This window comes from Lygodium microphyllum, chromosome 25, assembly GCF_053477565.2.
Source record: "Lygodium microphyllum isolate KBCC chromosome 25, Lygodium_microphyllum_v1.1.10, whole genome shotgun sequence".
Classification (NCBI taxonomy): Eukaryota; Viridiplantae; Streptophyta; class Polypodiopsida; order Schizaeales; family Lygodiaceae; genus Lygodium; species Lygodium microphyllum.
Window position 1 is genome coordinate 27,545,996 of NC_141159.1, and position 17,600 is coordinate 27,563,595.

The window sequence follows — 17,600 nt, forward strand, 5'->3', positions numbered from 1 at the left end:
AAATCTTCTCCCTAGCCTCTCTGTCGTAGCAAGGCACAACATGACCAGCACGATGCCAAAGACACACAGTAAGATCAAGTACCTATTCACGAGTGGAAATAGAATAAGTGATCCATGTTTTTATTTAAAGCATGTAACATAAACTTTATTTAGAACATACAACCGTACGTTCAACGTATCCAACTTTGTTATCTTACCGCCTCTCTAGTAACGGGATGTCGATAAGCCTTGGAGTCACACATGAGTGTCCAAGTGTGGTGAAGCACAAACCCCACCCTTGCCGCATCCGTAATAAACTCACCTATATGCTCTGCTAAGCACATAGTGACTAAGAATCCCTAGTCGGCCAAATACTCGCGAGCAAGGTCCATACAACCCATAACTAGACCCTTTGAGAACGTGTTCCACTTGGGAATAGTCATGCCCTCTACAAACAACATTGGCATTATGATATATGAGAAGTGAGTTTGATGTAAACCTTGTGTGATAGAAAGCATAACTTACCCAATGGGATGGGACCTAGAGCATCCACAAGCAAGCTCGTAGGTGTTGAGATGGCAAGCTCAACACATGTGGACATGGATGATGGATCGCCTGGTTAGATGGGTCCACACGTTTACACTTAGCACGTCGGTGGTCATTATGACTCTCACATGGCCACTGACTCATTACTTATTATATTCAGGTTGTTACACCTATTTACAGCTGGCATAGTTATAGCGCCATTCGACTAGTGTAGTCGGTTATGCATTGTTTGACTTAGTAGGCCACTTTCCTTTTATGTTGTATCTTATCTATACTTTGTGTACATTGTAAAGTGTGTGGAAGAAGAAGAAGAAATCAGCAAGAAAACGTTTTGGCCTCCATCTCTCTTCTTGTCTCTTGAGTGAGCTTCTCCTTGTGCATTTTGTGTGTGTTCGGCGCAGCATCTTGAGCAACCCCCTCCACCACGCGATTCTTGACATGGTATCAGAGCCGTGCCATTGAGAGAGGCTGATTTCGAAGGTTGAAGTGAAGGAGAAGAAGCAAGGCTCGAGCAAGCAAGCTACGGGTAAGAATCTCTCCCATTCTTCCACTCCTTCTCTTGGATAGTGCCTATGGAGGCACCGGAAGCAGGGCAGAGCAAAAATCTCAGATTGCAGTGAGATTTGGTGTGCACGAAGAGCGCTGTATATTCTGCAGATAAGCCCTTTAGGGCTTAGCCACAGAGATTTTGGGCATTTGAGGCCGTTTCAGGGCCCGTTTTAGAGCCGCAAGGTTACGGACAGCAGTTTCGGGGTACACTGTGACTTCGACTGTATTGACCGAACGTGGGTGCGCAAGTTACAGATTTCAGATCTGTAAGTTCAAAGGTGTATACCAGTGAGTAAACACAAGGTTTATCTGCAAACTGGTTGCAGATTGCATGTATTGTTGAGCAGACAGTGGAAAAGGCTGTCTGGTGAATTGCTGTGTACTACAGGTCGAGGGTTGCAGAAGATTTGCTTGCTGTTTGGTATTATTATTGTGATAATGGCAGAGAACAGTGGAAGCCCTATCATTGAGAAGCTCGACAAGAACAACTACCCATCATGGAAGTTTCGTGTCACGAACTTCCTTATTGGAAAAGGCCTCTACGAGTTCGTTTCAGGTGAAGAAAAGGAGCCGGAGGTGAGTGATCCTCCAACTGCAGAAGAGACAAAGGCACGAAAGGAATGGAATGCAAAAGACAAGAAGGTCATGTATTGGTTGTCTGCAGTAATTGACAATAACATGCTGGGACACATTAGAAATGCAGAGAATGCATATGCAGCTTGGACCATACTTGAAAGTATGTTTTCTGTAAATACAAAGGCACGAAAGATTCAACTCAAGCAAGAGTTGAATACATTAAAGAAAGGGAAGATGTCTATCAATGAGTATGCACTGAAGGTAAGAAGCATTGCAGATGCATTGGCAGCGATTGATGCAATGCCCGATGATGATGATTTGGTGTCGTCTACCTTGGGTGGACTTAACAATGAAAAGGCTTGGAAGTCTTTTGTAACTTCCGTATATGTCAGAAAGCCATTTCCAGATTTCGATGAATTGGTCTCTCTTATGATCACTGAAGAGATCAACATGCAGAGTGAGACATCTGAAAGAAGTGGTGAACAGGTCCAAGCTTTCTACTCCAGTTCTGGAAGGGGACGTGGCAGGTTCTCTTCAAGAGGCCGTGGTGCAGGACGTGGTAGTGATAACCAGCAAAACAGATTGAATCAGCAATTTGGCGATATGCAGGTTTCAGGAGGTCGTGGTAACTTTAGAGGCAGGGGGAGCTTTAGAGGAAGAGGTGGATGGCAGAATAGAGGTTCTAACAACTCTGGTATTGTGTGCCACTACTGTGGCAAAACAGGTCATATTGCAGCCCAATGTTATGCTAAGAGAGATGATATCCGCAGTGGTAAGTTGCAGCAAGGAAACTATGCATCGTCTTCACGACAGAATGAAGACAAAAATGAACGTTTGTTCGTTATGCAGCATATGCTGAATGCTGTTACAGGAAAGGGAACACATGAAGATGTTTGGTATGTTGATTCAGGTGCATCCAATCATATGACCAGCCATGCAGAATGGTTTGGAGAGATGCAGGATTTGCAGAATGCAGGTTATGTGCAGACGGGTGATGACTCATGCCACCCAATTTCACACATTGGAAAAGTTCCCTTTTCCTTGCATGATGGTAAGACAAAGAGTCTTTCAGATGTATTACATGTGCCATCTATTACAAAGAATTTGGTGTCAGTCGGTCAAATGGTAGAGCAAGGGCTGCAAGTCAGATTTAATGCAAAGGGCTGCTTTGTAGAAGACTTCAATGACAAGTGCAGGTTGGTAGCAAAGGGAAGTAGAGTTGGACATATGTTCACTCTAGATGCTGGAATTCCTACTATGAATGCGGCTATGTATGCCAAAGGAAAAGGTGTTGTTGCAGACATTGAAATTTGGCACAAACGCATTGGACATGCAAATGTACAAAGGCTGAAATTAATGCAGTCCAAAGGGTTGGTTACAGGTTTGCCTACATTTAAAGTTGCAAAATTTCAGAAGGTATGTGAAGCATGTCAGTTTGGTAAGCAGGCAAGACAACCCTTTTCACACGACAGAGATGTAAGCAGAAATATCCTTGATGTTGTGCATACAGACATTTGGGGGCCTACACAAAATGTATCTCTTGGAGGCAGTTCATACTTTGTCACATTCATTGATGATTGCTCTAGAAAGCTGTGGGTATATTTTATGAAGGAAAAGAGTGAAGCTTTTGAGCACTTTAGAACTTTCAAGGCTGCAGTTGAAAGAGAAACAGGCTTGAAAGTAAAGTGCCTCAGGTCAGATGGAGGGGGAGAGTACCTCTCAAATGAGTTCAGTGATTTTCTGAGGTCTCATGGGATAAAGAGATAGTTCACATGCAGGTATACCCCACAGCAAAATGGGGTTGCAGAAAGGAAAAACAGGCATATTGCAGAAGTTGCACGCACCTTGATGGCTGAAAAGAATATGCCTAAGCATTTTTGGTCTGAGGCTGTTCATACTGCTGTTTATATTATGAACAGAACTCCCACAGCTGCAGTTCATGGTATGACCCCCGAAGAATGTTTTACAGGTAAGAAGCCTGATGTTTCACACTTGAAAGTATTTGGCTGCATTGCGTATGTTCATGTGCCAGATGAGTTGTGAAAGAAACTGGATCCAAAGGCTGAAAAGTGTGTCTTTATTGGATACTCTTTAGAGCAGAAAGGGTATCGCTGTTACAACCCTGTCACATGTAAGTTCAGAGTGAGCAGGGATGTCATCTTTGATGAAATGAGCAGCTGGTATGCATCTAGTGGTGATGCATTGGATGTTGATGATGATCATGACACTCATGTGCAAGCTGAAAAGCAAGAATCACGGACTCTTAGTGGACCAGAGACATCATCTAGTAGTCCTTGGTCTGGGAGACTAAGGAGTACCTCTACATCTTCAGGTGCATCTAGTAGCACTATAGGTAAAGACAAAGGAAAGAATAAAGTGTCAGAAGGCATTGATGCAGTTCTTGATGGAGACTCCAGTGGCTCAGAGAGCTTAGATGATGAGCTTGGCATTCCTTCAGTGAGAACTCCAGGTGTGCAGAGAGCACGTGTTAATGCAAAGACTCCATTGAGTGATCCAGTGGTACGCAGGTCTAGCAGGGTGAGATACCCTGTTAAAAGATTTGGTTTTGAGGGTTATGCAGCTCACCATTATGCTTATATGGTGAAACTAGTTGAGGATGTTGAGCCCACATGTTTTGAGGAGGCTGTTGGTCATGCTCATTGGGATGCAGCAATGGATGAGGAGATGGCTGCATTAGAGGCCAATAAGACTTGGGATCTAGTATCATTGCCAAAGGGAAAGAAAGCTATTGGATGTAAGTGGGTTTATAAGATTAAGCACAATGCAGATGGTTCTATTAGCAGGTACAAAGCTAGGCTGGTTGCAAAAGGCTATGCCCAAACATATGGCATAGATTATGATGAAACCTTCAGTCCAGTTGCTAGGATGGCAACTATCAGATGTGTGATTGCTTTGGCAGCAGCCAAAGGTTGGAGGTTGCAGCAAATGGATGTAAAGAATGCCTTCTTGCATGGTGATTTGCAGGAAGAAGTGTATATGGATCAGCCAGCAGGTTATGAAGATTTAGAGCATCCCACGTATGTGTGCAGGTTGAAGAAGGCACTCTATGGGCTCAAGCAAGCACCTAGAGCATGGTCTGACAAGATCAGAGAGTATCTTGTCAATATTGGCTTTCATGTTTCTGATGCTGATCACTCACTTTATGTGAGAAAGGGAGATACAGGTTTGGTCATCATAGTCATCTATGTGGATGACTTGATTATTACAGGTGATAGTGATAGTGGGATTGCTGAAGTCAAGGGTTGTTTGAAGATGGAGTTTGAGATGAAGGATTTAGGTGAGCTAAGGTACTTCCTTGGCATTGAGGTGATCAGATGTGATGATGGTATATGGCTGTCCCAAAGACAGTATGGCTTGGATATGTTGTCCAAGTATGGTATGACTGCATGCAAACCACTTTCAGTCCCGTTGGAGCAGAATGTAAAGCTGAGTGCTGATGTTGGGGATGAGATAGAAGACCCTACTATGTTCAGGAGGATAGTGGGGAGTTTGATCTACATGACCATTACAAGGCCAGACTTGAGCTATGCTGTTGGTCTTGTGAGTCAGTTTATGCAAGTACCTAGAAAGCCACATTTGGATGCAGTGAGATGCATATTGAGATATGTCAAGTCCACATTACATTATGGACTTTTCTATGAGGCAGGTACAGACGTACATGTGTTTGGATACACAGATGCAGATTGGGCTGGTAGTATGTCGGATAGAAGATCTACCAGCGGATACATGTTCTCTCTTGGTAGTGCAGCAGTTGCTTGGAGCAGCAAAAAGCAATCTACAGTTGCTTTGTCGAGTACAGAGGCTGAGTATAGAGGTGCTGCTGTTGCAGCATGTGAGGTAGTATGGCTGCAAAAGTTATTGGCTGATTTGGATGTGCAGGTGGAAGGTCCAGTTGTCATTTATTGTGACAACATGAGCAGTATACAGTTGGCTAGGAACCCTGTGTTCCATGCCAGGACAAAACATATTGAGATACACTACCACTTTGTGAGAGAGAAGGTACTAGCAGGTGAGATTGACTTGGTGTATGTCAGCACACAGGATCAGATAGCTGATATCTTCACGAAGGCATTGGGTACAGAGAAGCTTCAAAAGTTTCGAAGCTTACTTGGAGTTGCAGAGATGCAGTTGAGCTTGAGGGGGAGTGTTGAGATGGCAAGCTCAACACATGTGGACATGGATGATGGACCGCCTGGTTAGATGGGTCCACACGTTTACACTTAGCACGTCGGTGGTCATTATGACTCTCACATGGCCACTGACTCATTACTTATTATATTCAGGTTGTTACACCTATTTACAGCTGGCATAGTTATAGCGCCATTCGACTAGTGTAGTCGGTTATGCATTGTTTGACTTAGTAGGCCACTTTCCTTTTATGTTGTATCTTATCTATACTTTGTGTACATTGTAAAGTGTGTGGAAGAAGAAGAAGAAATCGGCAAGAAAACGTTTTGGCCTCCATCTCTCTTCTTGTCTCTTGAGTGAGCTTCTCCTTGTGCATTCTGTGTGTGTTCGGCGCAGCATCTTGAGCAACCCCCTCCACCACGCGATTCTTGACAGTAGGAAAATCCGCAAATATCAATCGAGCCACCTCTTGACATGGAACTCCATCTTTGCTATAAAGATGCATCTTTTGTGTTGCAACAAACTTGTTGATGCTATACACAAAACAACATAGTCATTAATGCAAAGTAACCGATGATGCAATGCTATATGCAACATGTAAATTGATGTTCTTGCAATATGTAGTTGTCATGTCTACCTATCAAGGGCAAATCTATCAATTTGGGGTCACATCCACTAATAGAGCATCGACATATGTTTGATATTGGAACCCTGCAACAATTATCTCAAAGTAATTTATTTTTAATAATCATACACGAAGTTCAAGTTAATATAAGACTTCTCACCTACTAAATGGGTCATAGGTCGCCTCTCCCAATTCTCTCGACCAAGAGATGAATCTGCAACAAAGGAGGTGGTGGGCGCCATAGAGGACTCTGGCACATTTTTTCTCCCTGGATTACCTTGAGTACCCTGGGTGGCACCTTTGGTAGCCTTGGTTGCTTGCTCCTCTACAGTGGTGGGTGCGGTAAGTGGTTCATGAGTATCAACTCCCTCCTTGAATCCTACATAGTATCATTCACCCTTAGACTCCCATGCATGAGCACAAAAACTATTGCTACAAAAGCGACAAGATGTTTACATAGATTGAAGTACTTACTGTCATGCAGATCTTTCTCTTGCTTAGGGATAACCCCCACAGGGTAATCCAGCCACCAAGGGCAAACACTTGCCTCCCATGCCGTCAATTTTCTATCACGTAATGATGGAGAATACATAGTGTTCTCGTCACGAACATCAATCCACTCTCTTGTGAATTGCGGAGCTGCATCCAGCCTCTTCTCTTCTACACATTGTAGTATCCACCTGCAACATTCTTGCCAATTACGCAAGCAAATGCATGCAATCTAATATGAAAATCAGACACACAATCTAATATGAAAATGCATGCTAACCTATAAATCACACGTTTGGCTGAAAACGTAAGCTCTGGCATCTTCTCTGCAACATCTGAAGATTTCACTCCATCCAAGAGGTGTACAAAAGCCTACACAAGTTTCACAAGCACTTAACATTAGCACATATACATTTTAAGAAAGAACTTAAGAAAGCAATATGAATGCACTGCATTGAGTCAACCTGCATGACATGATTCTTCATGTTAAGCTTAAAGAACTCCTCAAATGAATCTGGTAGCTGTGGACCTTCTACTTGTATCCTATCAATCTGAAGTAGTGCCTCCGAATGCAAGTGAGCCCAATATGTCTCTTTCTTCATGTAAACCCGAAAGAGCTTATAATCACCAAAATGTGGGTATTGGGGGTCTTTGGCCTTTGTGAGACTCATAAGATGCAACAATATTTTTTTCTTGTGATGCACAACAATATACGCAAATAGAAAGCATTGAAGAAAAAAGCATCACATACACACACCTTGCGTTATATATACAAATTACCTTTCCGCAGGGATTTTTGAGCTTGTGAGACAATACAGCTTGTCTCTTGTGATCTTGAGCATGCTTGCATCATCCCACTTTAGCCCAAATAACAACTTAAAGAACTCATCACCATTTTGGGGATTAGCAATGGATAGGTATTTGTAACCCCTATCCTTAAGGCGCTCCTCTTCCACCCTTGTAGCCTTCTCCAAACGTTTCTTCCTCTCTACCTCATCTAGACCAAGAGCCTCAAGCTTAGCAGTTTCTTTTGAGATGAAGACATGAAATTCATCCTATCATTCCAAAAAAAAACTAAATTAGAGATAGAAAAGCACATCTCATACAAGTGAGAAAATCACCTTCCATACAAGCTGAGATATTAAACCGCAAGGAGAGTTATACCATGGAGCAACACCATGATAATACCTTGCCTCTATACTCATCTCAACCTCAGCCCACTTCCTCATGGCCGGACTCAATCTATCTAGAATGGAGTCTTTGTTTGCAATACCAAACTTTTGAAACATATACACCTCATGCGCAATATTTGGAGTAACATGAGCTCTGGCAATACTATTGAAAACAAACAAAAGCATAATATGAGAATGTAAGTGTAACATATTACAAAGAGGAGCATAGTTAAAGGAAGAAGACTTACGCGTTGGTGGTGTCTAGTGCGAGTAGTAGCTCTGCTTCCTTTGCCTTGGGCACCTCAATGAATTGGCACCGTACCCTAACATGGTAGTGAGCACAGTCGGAGTACTCTGTAATTGAAAACCAACAAACATAAGAATGGGATACGAACATTCAATACTTGCATGTATAGTGGACAACTTACTTTCCTTTATGCGTTTCCACCACGTTTTAAGCCTGTGGTTTCCATCCCAAACCAAGAACTTTTTACCCTTAAGGTCTTGCCACTCTCTTCCAAGAGCCCTCTCAAAATCCTCATTTCTTTGATGCCATATTGGACCCCATTCATCTAGATTGCTGGCTGTCACAGACATGGTCTCCCCTCTCGGACCTTCAACTGACACAAGGAAGTGTCCCATAGTCTCAAGATAACCAGTGGAATCAAAGGAAGGAATCAACCACTGGGCATCATCCATAGCAAATCTGACTGCCTCATGAGCCACTAATCTGCAAAGAGGCACAAGAGGAGGTAGCGTCCTCTTTTTTATATAAAATTGACTCAGCACATCCTTCATCAGTCCTAGAGAGACTTGCTTGCCTAAGTTCCTTGAGTGCTTCTTTTCTTTTTCATCATCATTCTCCCTTTGATCACTATCACCACTCACCTCTTCTTTGTCATCTAGACTATCATGTTGCACATTAGTCTCTGTAGGAGCAGATATTAATAAGTAAAAATAAAAAAAAGTAGCATTAAACCAATCATATTTAATACATAACACTGAACAAAGTGTCATATGTAAATGAAATGGACACATAAGTGACTACCTGTGTGCTCCGCAACCCCGTCAATTGTATTGGAGTCCCCATCCACTTGTGCTTCGTCATCAATGTAGACACATCTTTTTGGACCACGTCCTTTCTTTGTTGAAGGAGTGTCCACTGATCTCAAACGCGATGATGCTTCTTGCTCTAAGATCCGCCCAGGAACACATCCTGAACGTAGCTTCATACAGACTTCATGGCTACTATGAGGTGACACACATTTCTTTCTCTTTCTAAGCACTCTTTTAGGTGCCATAACTTTCTCTACACACTTACAAATAGATACACAATCAACCTCTTTAAGATTAACAACACAATCAATCTCTTTAAGATTAGCAACACAATCAATCTCTTTAAGGTCACGGGACAAAGCCATGGACGAAGCCACATGCTTGTGCATAAGCCCACGGATCGTCCGCGCGGACGCGGACGATTGGGGGGTTCAATCTCTTACCTTATTCTCACGAAGCATATGGGACGAAGCCACACGCTTGTATCCATGGGGGGTTCAATCTCTTACCTTGGAGGTCCGTCGGACGGCATACGGGACAGTTGCCATGGGGCATAAGCCCACCCATCGTCCGCGTGGACGCGAACGATTGGGGGGCTTCAAGGTGTTACCTTGGAGGCCCACACGACGGGACAGCATAACCAAATGATGGGACGGCATACGGGACAGTTGCCATGGGGCATAAGCCCACCCATCGTCCGCGTGGACACGGATGATTGGGGGGCTTCAAGGTGTTACCTTGGAGGCCCACATGACGGCTTAGCCCACAGAAGCATGACCAAATTAACAAGCTAAAGCGTGACAAAGCTTAAGCATGACCAAAAGGCAAAAGACGAAGCGTGACCAAAAGACAAAGCGTGACAAAGTGTGACCAAAAGACAAAGCGTGACAAAGCTTAAGCAAATGACCAAGCTTAAGCCCACCCATCGTCCGCGTGGATGTGGACGATTGGGGGGCTCAAGGTGTTACCTGGGACAGACGAAGCCGTTGATCATCGCGGATTGGGAGGCCACGGACGAGGCCACGGACGAAGCCGTTGATTGGGAGGCCACGGACGAAGCGGTTGATCGTCGCGGATGCTGCAGGAGTTACGAACGAAGCGAGAGCTGCAGGAGTTACGGACAGTCGCGCAGGATACGAAGCTGTTGTGGGGCACCGTCCTGAGCTATAGGAGCGAGAGCTACAGGAGCTACAGGAGTTACAGGAACGAAGTGAGAGCTACAGGAGCTACAGGAACGAAGCGAGAGCTACAGGAGCTACAGGAATGAAGCGAGAGCTACAGGAGCTGCAGGAGTTGCACAGTCGTGCAGGATACGAAGCCGTTGTGGGGCACCGTCGTGAGAGTTGTAGGAGCTGTAAGAGCTGCAGGAGTTTTGGGGCACCGTCGTGTGAGAGAGACGGAGAGAGGGAGAGAAGGGAGAAGGGAGAAAGAGAAGGGAGAAAGAGAAGGGAGAAAGAGAAGAGAAAGAGAAGGGAGAAGGGAGAAAGAACGGAGAAAGAGAAAGAGAAGGGAGAAGGGAGAAAGAGAGAAGGGAGAGAGAGAGAAAGAGAAGGGAGAAAGAGAAGGGAGAAGGGAGAGAGGGAGAAAGAGAAGGGAGAAGGGAGAGAGAGAGAAAGAGAAGGGAGAAAGAGAAGGGAGAAGGGAGAGAAGGGAGAGAGAGAGAAAGAGAAGGGAGAAAGAGAGAGAGGGAGAGGAGAGAGAGTGAGAGCAAAGAGAGGAGAGAGTTGAGAAAGAGAGGAGAGAGTTGAGGAGAGACTTAATAACCCTAATAAAGAAGTTAGCCGTTGATTGCGTAATTAGGTAACTAGTTGGCCGTTAAATAATTAAATAATTAATACAACATAAATAAATTATGAGTGCATAAAGGTGAAGGATGGTGGGTGGTTGAGTTGTAAATTTTTCTATTGATTTCTCTCCGCTTGTAGTGACGGTGAACTGTTGCTATATTCAGAGTTTTCTTCTCTTCATCAAATACACACTGTGAGCTATATTCAGAGTTTTCTTCTCTTCATCAAATACTAACCCACCAGAGGGCACAACATGTCGAGTTTTGCTATTTTGACATGGAGACTAGCCAGTGATTGCTTAGAGCACAGGGTTTCATTAAGAAATGGGGAGATTCTTTTGAGTGAGTACTACCTACAGAATCTATTGCCTCCAACACAAAAATTCCAGGGGTTGCAAGCCGTCATAGAGAATGATGGTGGAGCAAACAATGTCACTGTGTCTCCAAGATGGGATCATGAAGGGCATGCGCACTATCTGATTGATAGTACATTATCAGCCACCTACTCTATCAGGCACTCAAGTAACTATGTGTGCATATCTAACAGTATTGAGTCAATAGAAGATGAGATTGACAACTACATTGATTGTACTCCAGGTTGTAGCACATCAACTCCAGTGTGTCTTGAGGTACACTCAGATAACAAGAAGGATGTTGATGACACAAATGTCGGGGAGGACCTATGTGTGGGCAGCCAAAGCGGGGACTTATCTTCCTATGATAACTCGATTGCAGCCTTCATTGAGGAGAAAGCTAGAACGGGTAGATTGAAAAAATTACTAGCGCTCTGTGGACCTCCACGAAGGGTGGATGAGCTCCCAATCGAGTATAATGGCACAATTGCTTTTGAGCTTCCAGCCACAGATAGCAAGAAACAAATGATGGGTATGGAACAAAAATATGATGGTCACCTGTGATCGCGGCCCTCACAGACAAATATGGCAATTGAGTGCACTGTGCGCTTGAGCTATTGTCTTGGAAGTCTTCAATGTCTTAGGATCACTTGTCCTTACTACATAACAGAGGGAAAATACAATGATGTTTTTTTCCATGGTCACTTGGATAGAACCGTGAGCATGGGTTATCCTGCAAGTGAGGGAAACTCCAAGATAACATGTCACTATTGTCTTAATGTTGCTACTTGTGTAGCCATTTGCAAATGCATGATCTATTATGTGTTGCCATTGGATCCTACAATGACACGTTTGGTGATCCATGTTGGGGAGCATGCTCACAGTGTTCAACATGGCACTAAGAGGGCAACCCTTGACAAGGTGCGGAGGCTTGTGCGCACGGTCCTAAAGATCGAAAAGGGAGGTCCACGAAAAATACAGATGCTAGTCGCTCGGCAGATGTTGTTTGAATCTTTAACAAAAGAAGACGAGTCGGAGGCGACAGAGGTGGATCTTAATCATTTTCTAGAAGAAATGATGCCACTTGTGCAGAATAAAGGGTAGGCTTGTGCATTATTATTTTCTGCTTACAATGTATGTCCTGCATTTGAAATAACCCTCTAATAAACACATAGGTTCAAAGGCATTGTTTCACAAGAAAGAGCCAAACAAGGTCAGGTGGTTGGTGATGGGTATGACAACATACTTCTTTTGCAAAAACGTTGTGTCTTCCCATTTTTCCATGGAAGTAGATTTCCAGGACAAGGTGATGCCAAGGAGAAGTGCTACTTGTTTAAAATGTCCACCAAGGGACCAGCATCAGGGGTGGACTTAGTGAATCGTATGAGGAGAATTGGGACTGGGGATTTACGACGTGCATGGGTGCACTTTGATCATACCCATAGGATTGATGGGTGGGCAACTATGTCTTGTTCAGTTTATGATCATGGGTATGTGGCAACATAATGAAAGCTTTTATTGAAATTAAATTGTTGTTGATGAACACTATACTAATGTATCAATCATGAACTAGCATGAGAGCATTGCAGGTAATTGCAATATGTGAATTTAAAGAGGAGGATGAAGAGTCTCAAATCCTGTTTTGGAGAAATTTGAATTCTGTCATGGTTCAATGTGGCCATGATCCACCTAACTTTGCTGGGTTTATGTCCGATGAGGCAAGTGCGAATTGGATGGCAATAAGGGTTGTGTACAATGGAGGGCCTCATAACATAATGGAAGGGAGGGAGCGTTCTTGTCTTTTTCATTGGGAGCAAAGTTTGCAAAAGCATACCAAGAAATTAGTCATTGTGGATAAACAAATGCACCACATTGAATTGTGTGAAGCATGGAGGCTAGCAACGACAACTCAACTAGCCTCACTTCAGGCCTCTGCTATCCGAGATTGGTGGGCACGAAATGTCAACAAGGAACACATCAAGGCTTTGGATAGGTGGTTGAAATGGTGGGAGCAAAGAATTGCCCATTGGGGAGGAATTGAATCTCATGTAAGTGTGACATTTTTTCCAGCTCATTAAGATTTGTTGCACAATGTAGCAATGGGGAGAGCTACTGATTCTATTTTTGGATTTGACTCCGCAGGCTAACAAAAGTCCTTGGGAACATGCTCAAATTCCAAGCATAAACTTATCAGAAAGTGTCCATGCTAGTTTGTTAGCAGGTGAGGGTGGAAAACGAAAGATATCACTTTATGATGCATGTGTTAGTGATGTTTTGAATGCATATATTCAATGTGCAAAGAGGTTGGGCTATACCACGGGGAGGTTTATTGGATCTGGGCCTTCTATGGAGTCTTTTTTGGCTAGTGCCAGCAAAAGGGAATCCCCAAATCCCTCCTCTGTTGCACGGGCGTTGCAAGGTGTTGTAGCTGGAAGTCCTTTGTACGAGGAGCCTATAATGCAAGGTGATAGGGAGACTGTGCAAAGAAAAAAGAAGGGAGGTGGAGCAACTGTAAGTTCTCATAGACCGGGATACGTGATGGAGTCAAGGCAAAGGAAAATCAGGGGCAGGCCGCGGAGTATACAGTTTGACGATGGAAAGATGGAAGAGATATGTATCCAAGAGGATGAGGAGATACCAATCAAGCCCTTTGCAGGTGGAGTAAGTGCACCAAATGCGGAAACGTCAACTCACGTAGAAGAGGTAGAAGTGGCACAGGAGGAGTGGGCTTTACGAAGGACACCACCTAACTGTGTGAGAAAGTGTTTTGGTATGGAGGGTAGAAAGAATTGCAGCAGCAAATTACAGAGTCGGCAAGTGGGGTTAGTCGCACCATGCTTTTGGTGTGAGAGAGCCTATAAGAACAAGGCCATTGCACAATGGATATGGTTCTGTAATCATGATGTCAAGCATACAAACACTGTGTAGAAACAAGTGATAGCATCACCAATTGTTCCATCTTTGTGGCCAGTTGATATAGGAACAAATATATCGAAGGAAGAGTGTAGCAGCCTAAGACAGGCTGGTTTCAAGTTTGCCTGCTTTAGCTTTACAGCACCACCAAGGAACGAGAAGAGCAAACCTCCTATTTCTACAGAATGTGGTTCAAGCGGGAGAAGACGCAAGTGGAGACATGGAATTTCCAAAGATGCACAAAAGAGAATAGAGGCAGCTGGTTGCATGGTTGTGACATTCTTGGAGGAGATAGTGCAACTTGAGAGACAACATTCAGTATTTCGAGTCTTGACAGAGAGTTGTTATGATGTGCACATCAAAGAAGAGCCTAGGTGCACTTGTCCTGATTTTCAAAAAAGAGAATCTACCCAAAAGGCATTTCTTGCTTGCAAACATATGTATTATGTGTACATGCACATACTTGGCCTTCAACCCAAGGAGCACATGGTCATACATCAGCCTGCACTAACCCCCACAGACCTTGCCTTTGTGTTAGGGCAAACACGTAAGATATGCCCTATTATGTAGGAAGCCCAACGTAAGCATGGCTCATTCATTGTTCTGGAGGACTCATCATCATGCACTTCATTAGGGTGTGACATGTCCTTTTTGTTACATGAAGATCTTGGAACCTTTCTAGATATTGTACTCCTTTTGGGTAATGCAAAACTTTGGAATGTTATTATTTGTTGTGATTATTCAACACCATTGCTCCCTTTATTGTGAATGGGTTAGTAATGCATGATGCGCAATATATTTTTGACATGTCATTTGTAGAAAGCATCCAAGGTTGTTTCAAAAAGCTCTAAAAATCAATTTCAATTGCAAAAGCACGAAATCAAAAGCTTGCAAAAATAACACACCCCCCAATCTGCATCCGTGTATCCAGTCAATATCAAGGGCTTATCTCTGACATAGAACAACCCATACTCTACAATGGACTTAGCATATCTCATAATGCGTCTACCTGCATCCAAGTGTGGCTTTCTAGGCTTCTGCATAAACTGGCTTATGAGCCCTACAACATAGCTCAAGTCAGGCCTAGTGATGGTCAAGTAAATCAAGCTGCCAACCATCTGCCTGTACATAGTCACATCCTCTACTTCAGCCCCAGTGTTCATGTCTAGCTTGACATTCTGATCAAGAGGTGTATCCAGAGGTTTGCATTCAGCCATGCCATACTTCTTCAGCATCTCTATGGCATAGTGCTTCTGCATCAGCCATAACCCATTATCAGCTGGAACTACCTAAATGCCCAAGAAATACTTCAGTTCTCCCAAAGTCTTTCATGTCAAATTCAGATTTCAGCATCTTCATTACATGTTGTATGCCCATCATCACCAGTGATTATCAAATCATCAACATATATGACCAGCACTACTAAACCACTGTCAGTCTTCTTTGTAAATAGGTTGTGATCAGCCTTGCCAACAACAAAACCCAATCTTTACAAGTAGTTACTGATCTTAGCATGCCAAGCTCTCGGAGCCTGCTTCAGCCCGTACAATGCCTTTTTTAGCCTGCATACAAAATGCTGAAAATCAGGGTGAACATACCCTTCCGGCTGAACCATATAAACATCCTCTGCTAGGTCACCGTTAAGAAATGCATTCTTAACATCCATCTGCTGTAATTTCTAGCCTTTAGCAATAGCCAAGGCAATCATAGTGCGAATGGTTGCCATCTTGGCAACAAGGCTGAATGTTTCCTCCTAATCAAGTCCATATTCTTGGGCATACCCCTTTGCGACAAGCCTGGATTTGTATCTCTCCACACTGCCATCTAACTTGCATTTGATTTTGTAGACCCATTTGCAGCCAATGGTCTTTTTCCCTTCAGGCAGTGGCACCAAATCCCACGTCTTATTTTCAGCCAAGGCATTCATTTCTTCATCCATGGCTACACACCAATTCTCATCTTTCACTGCTTCGGCATATGTACCTAGTTCTTTGACCTCCATCACTTTTGTCATGTAAGCATAATGCTTTGCAGAGTAGCCACTGTATGTCAACCTGCCAACAGGGTATCTGACCCTCTGCGAGCATCTAAGCTGTGGTGCACTACTCGATTCCCCTCTCTCATGAGGCGGAATATACCTGCTCTGCCTTGTGGCAGGCGTATAGACAGTTGGAATACCAAGGTCACTGTCTAGAGTATCTCTAGACTCATAGCCAGAAGTCATTCTGCCAGGTGTCATCATACTAGATGCATCCTCAATAACTTTCAATTTTCCTTTGCTGTCCAAGACATCATGTCTCCCGCTCACTGACATACTGGTGTCAATGGACGGTGAGCTCCTCAATCTCCCTGTCCATGGGGATATTGTCTGACTACGAGGTCCTGTCATGGCAGTGCTCTGCTGCAAATCAACTGTAGAGACATGAGTGGGAGGCATATCCGCTCTGGCACTGCAACTGGTGATACATACCAAGAGCCCATCTCATCAAAGATAACATTCCTGCTTACCAAAGTCTCCCTGGTAGAGGGATCATAGCATTTGTATGCCTTCTTCTCCTGTGAATATCCAATGAAAACACACTTATGCGCTTTGGGATCCAGCTTCTTCCTTTTCTCATCTAGAATATGCACATAAGCAAGATAGCCAAAAACTTTCATGTGACTTACATCCAGCTTATAGCCATACAGCTTCTCAAATGGTGTCATCTCATGAATACCTGCAATGGGAGTCCTATTCAAAATGTATACGGCTGTCATAACATCCTCTGCCCAATAGTAAAGCAGCATATGCTTTTCATTCATCATGGCCCTAGTAGCTTCCATCAGAACCCTATTCTTCCTTTCAGCTACTCCATTCTGCGGAGTGTAGCTGCAGGTGAGCTGTCTATGAATGCCATTTTCAGCCAAGAAATCATCAAATTCATTTGATACATACTCCCCACCACTATCAGATCTCAAGCAAGATATGTAGCATTCAAACTCCTTCTCAAGCTGTGCTTTAAATTGCTAAAAAACAGCAAAGATCTCATCTTTTGTTTTCAATATGTAAAGCCAGGTATAGCGACTATAGTCGTCAATGAAAGATACATAATATCTGGAACCTCCCATAGATACATCATGAGCTAGCCCCCAAACATCAGAGTGCACTAACTGCAATGGACGTGTACTCTGTCTTACATGCCTGACAAACGGCAATCGTGACTGCTTACCGAACTGGCAAGCCTCGCATACATGACCAATATCTGAATATTGGAACTTGGGTAAACCTGTAACCAGCTATTTCTTTTGCATAATTTGCAGCCTTTGCAAATTGACATGCCCCACTCTCTTGTGCCATATTTCCAAATCCCTAACAGTGCCAAAACCATGGGCAAACATAGCTGAATTCAGCTCTGGCAAAGAAGCAT

The 17,600-nt window shown here is 43.6% G+C and overlaps 1 protein-coding gene and 1 pseudogene across 1 annotated transcript; one reads left to right on the forward strand and one right to left on the reverse strand.

Annotated features, from left to right (window-relative positions):
• Positions 1–297: 297 nt before the first annotated feature.
• Positions 298–9,708, reverse strand: LOC148014002 (uncharacterized). The gene is made up of 9 exons (XM_087666505.1): positions 9,651–9,708; positions 8,334–8,439; positions 8,035–8,248; positions 7,806–7,968; positions 7,378–7,562; positions 7,194–7,285; positions 6,899–7,104; positions 6,554–6,803; positions 298–310 (listed from the first exon to the last, which is right to left on the reverse strand). Exons 1-9 carry the CDS (start codon positions 9,706–9,708, stop codon positions 298–300), a joined length of 1,287 nt encoding a protein of 428 aa, XP_087522631.1.
• A 335-nt stretch (positions 9,709–10,043) lies between these two features.
• LOC148014003 (uncharacterized) overlaps positions 10,044–17,600 on the forward strand; it is a 39,904-nt pseudogene continuing 32,347 nt past the window's right edge.

Coding starts and splice junctions, on each gene's coding strand:
- LOC148014002 (XM_087666505.1), bottom strand. CDS start 9,708: ATGGGTGGGCTTATGCCCCATGGCAACTGTCCCGTATGCCGTCCGACG. Junction 8,440..9,650: donor CCGTCCGACGGACCTCCAAG/GTAAGAGATTGA, acceptor TTTCAATTACAG/AGTACTCCGACTGTGCTCAC. Junction 8,249..8,333: donor GCACTAGACACCACCAACGC/GTAAGTCTTCTT, acceptor TGTTTTCAATAG/TATTGCCAGAGCTCATGTTA.